Consider the following 2,969-nt stretch of genomic DNA (forward strand, 5'->3'; position numbering starts at 1 on the left):
TTTCTGTAGACCTATATATTTCATTGCTATGTATATAATACATTGATTTATTAATAATCCGCTATTGAATGTCAAACATTTGGTAATTTAGAGAAAAACCGCCATGTTTTCCCAATAGCAGCAAGGGATCTTCTATATGCACTTTCCCATAGGTAAATTTTTGTTTTGTTTAACAGCACCACTAGAGCACATTGCTATTGGGTGTCAAACATTTGGTAATTATGACTCATAGTCATCAGAGGAAACCCACTACATTTTTCCTAATGCAGCAAGGGATCTTTTATATGCACTTTCCCACAGACTGGAAAGCACATACCACAGCTTTGTCCAGTTATGGTGCACTGATAAGGAACGAGAAAATCCCCAATCAGTGGAATGGATCCACTGAGGTGGCTCGATCCTACGACGCAAACACCTCAGGCGAACACTCAACCGACTAAGCTAAATTCTGCCCCCACAGAGAAATGATACACTGGTTGGGACGGGAAACACCAGACATAGAATGGGTTAACTGAGGTAGTTTGACCCTACGACGCAAGCACTCCAGGTGAGCGCTCCATCGATAGAGCTAGATCCATCTGCAGCATAGCAGATTGACCCTACCATTAGTAACATAACAGAACAAACTGAACTTTATTACACTTGGACCGCTCTGCAACGGCGTAGGAGGAAAATATATAGTCTGATTTCGACACGATGGTTTATAGGAAGGTACAAACAATAGAAATACATATCTTGATACATTACACACAGGCCATTTTTTAAAACACTGGCAGCCATCTTTTTGACGTCATATTTAGACCCTTTTCGGGGGTCAGATTTCGGCCAACTTTCGAAATGTTCTTCTCTAGACCTTATGCTACTATAAATAAACCCACCATAAAATGTTTTCTTGCAATTTTTGGTGGGCTATGCAGCATATTGATCCTACTATAAGGAACGACATGTTTTATTTAACATATGGTTAAGGACCACACAGACATTGAGAGAGGAAAGCCGCTGTCGCCATTTCATGGGCTACTCTTTTCGATTAGCAGCAAGGGTTCTTTTATATGGACCATCCCACAGACAGGATAGCACATACCACGGCCTCTGATAAACCAGTCGTGATGCACTGGCTGGACCTACTATAAGTGACTGACATTTAAATTAGTACAAAGCTAAGTCATGACGTAATATGTGATGACCATTTCAGAAGAAAGGGGGTTCATGATGAGACTATTGTCACCCCTAATAATGATTGTTTTTTCATTATTCAGGTAACACTTGCACTCTGCTGTACGGTGCTTCTAGCACACACGGCTGCGGCAATCACGTCCAACGAAACTACGACGGTTCCATCGAAGCCGAAGAAGTCTGCACACTTTGGGTTTATGTTTGGCAATCGCGGTGGTATTCCAGTTGTTGGTGGTTACAGTAGAGGTGGTAACGTTGGCTACAACAGACCAGGGAGACCCGGCAACAGCAATCATGTAGGCTACGGCGGTACACGAAGTTCATATCCCAGAAATAGCGGTAGAGGTAGTGGTTACAACAGTTATGGCGGCGACAAAGGCACCTCCAGACATGGTGGCGGCAGTGGGTACCCCAGTAATGGTGGCGGCAGTGGTTACCCTACACATGGTGGCAGTAGTGGTTATCCTAGACATGGTGGCGGCAGTGGTTACCCCAGCCAGAGAGGAGATAGATATGGAGGCAGGCAGGGAGGAGATAGATATGGAGGCGGTAGTGGCTACCCCAGTCAAGGAGGAGACAGACATGGTGGAAACAGTGGCTACGGTGGAGGCAGTCGATACTCAGGAAATGGTGGAGGACACTCCGGGAATGGTTATGGGAATAGTGGAGGTCACTCCGGAAATGGTTACGGTAATGGTGGAGGACAGGGGTACAACACGTATCCAACTTTCGGAAAGAGGGGATATCTCATGTGTCCCAACCAGACCTTTTTTGATAACATTTACAGATGGAGCGATCTTGCAACCGGATACCCGCGGTAAATATTATTTGTTTTTATTACCGTACGTAAGTTATGGCACAGTGGCATTGTCCGAGTATATGCCGGTGCCTTTGTATGTGACCTTGTATGTGACCATGTTATTCTGTGTGCGTACGTATATCGAAATTATTGATGTCTCTTTTCACCTTTTCGTCTCTATGTCTGTCTCCGTCTGCTTACACTCGTGTTTTGTTTGTTGTTATCGTTGGGTTTTATTTCCAAATATTTATCAGCAGCGTAAACGTTTGGGCTACCTTTCACACCCTTATTTCCTTTTTCAGAGCTCAAATAAACGCAGAGATAGTCCTCGCTACTAATGCTCCATTACGAGCCTGTCTGATACGTACGCGACCGGCTGTCACCGCTCCGACAGTACCAGCTACGGACCCCATGTGAGTTGCAGCCTATTCATTTTCAGTTATATTCGTAGTTATATCTAAATACATGTAGTTTCAAACACGTTAATTCTTGGCATCATTCATTTCATTTCGACGTATTTTCGTGCTTATATCCAATTAAGTTTCAAGACGTTATCCTGGGCACACACCTCAGCTATCTGGGCTGCCTGCCCAGAGCAGTGGGTTAGTTGGTTAGTGAGAGAGAAGATGGTGTAGTGGCCTTACACATACCCATTGAACTCGCTCTGGGTCGAACCCTGTACCTACCAGCCTGTAGTCCGATGGCTTAACCACTGCGCCACCGAGGCCGGCTTTTGGGCATCAACACGAAGCTATCGTTGCAATTTGTTTAGCACTAAGATTGGTACATAGTTGTCACAAATTCAAAGTCGGAGTTGTGGCCTTACACCTTAGGCGCACATTTGATGTGTCCGCCATCCGTGTGCTTATATGTATCCGTAATCCGCAATGCGTAACGATAATGTTTTATGCAAATGGTTTGAGTAGATTCCATTCATGCGTCTCCGTATCTGACAATTATTTGCATTATGTATTACATGATTTAATATTTAATT

The 2,969-nt window shown here is 44.2% G+C and overlaps 1 protein-coding gene across 1 annotated transcript; it reads left to right on the forward strand.

The window, feature by feature from the left end:
* Positions 1-1,259: 1,259 nt before the first annotated feature.
* On the forward strand, positions 1,260-1,997 carry LOC121366755 (glycine-rich cell wall structural protein-like; the record flags this gene model as incomplete). The annotated part of the gene is made up of 1 exon (XM_041491077.1): positions 1,260-1,997. A coding segment is annotated over one exon (738 nt), but the record flags the coding sequence as incomplete, so codon positions are not given.
* Positions 1,998-2,969: the final 972 nt, after the last annotated feature.

This window comes from Gigantopelta aegis, unplaced genomic scaffold (genome assembly GCF_016097555.1).
Source record: "Gigantopelta aegis isolate Gae_Host unplaced genomic scaffold, Gae_host_genome ctg6989_pilon_pilon, whole genome shotgun sequence".
NCBI lineage: Eukaryota > Metazoa > Mollusca > Gastropoda > Neomphalida > Peltospiridae > Gigantopelta > Gigantopelta aegis.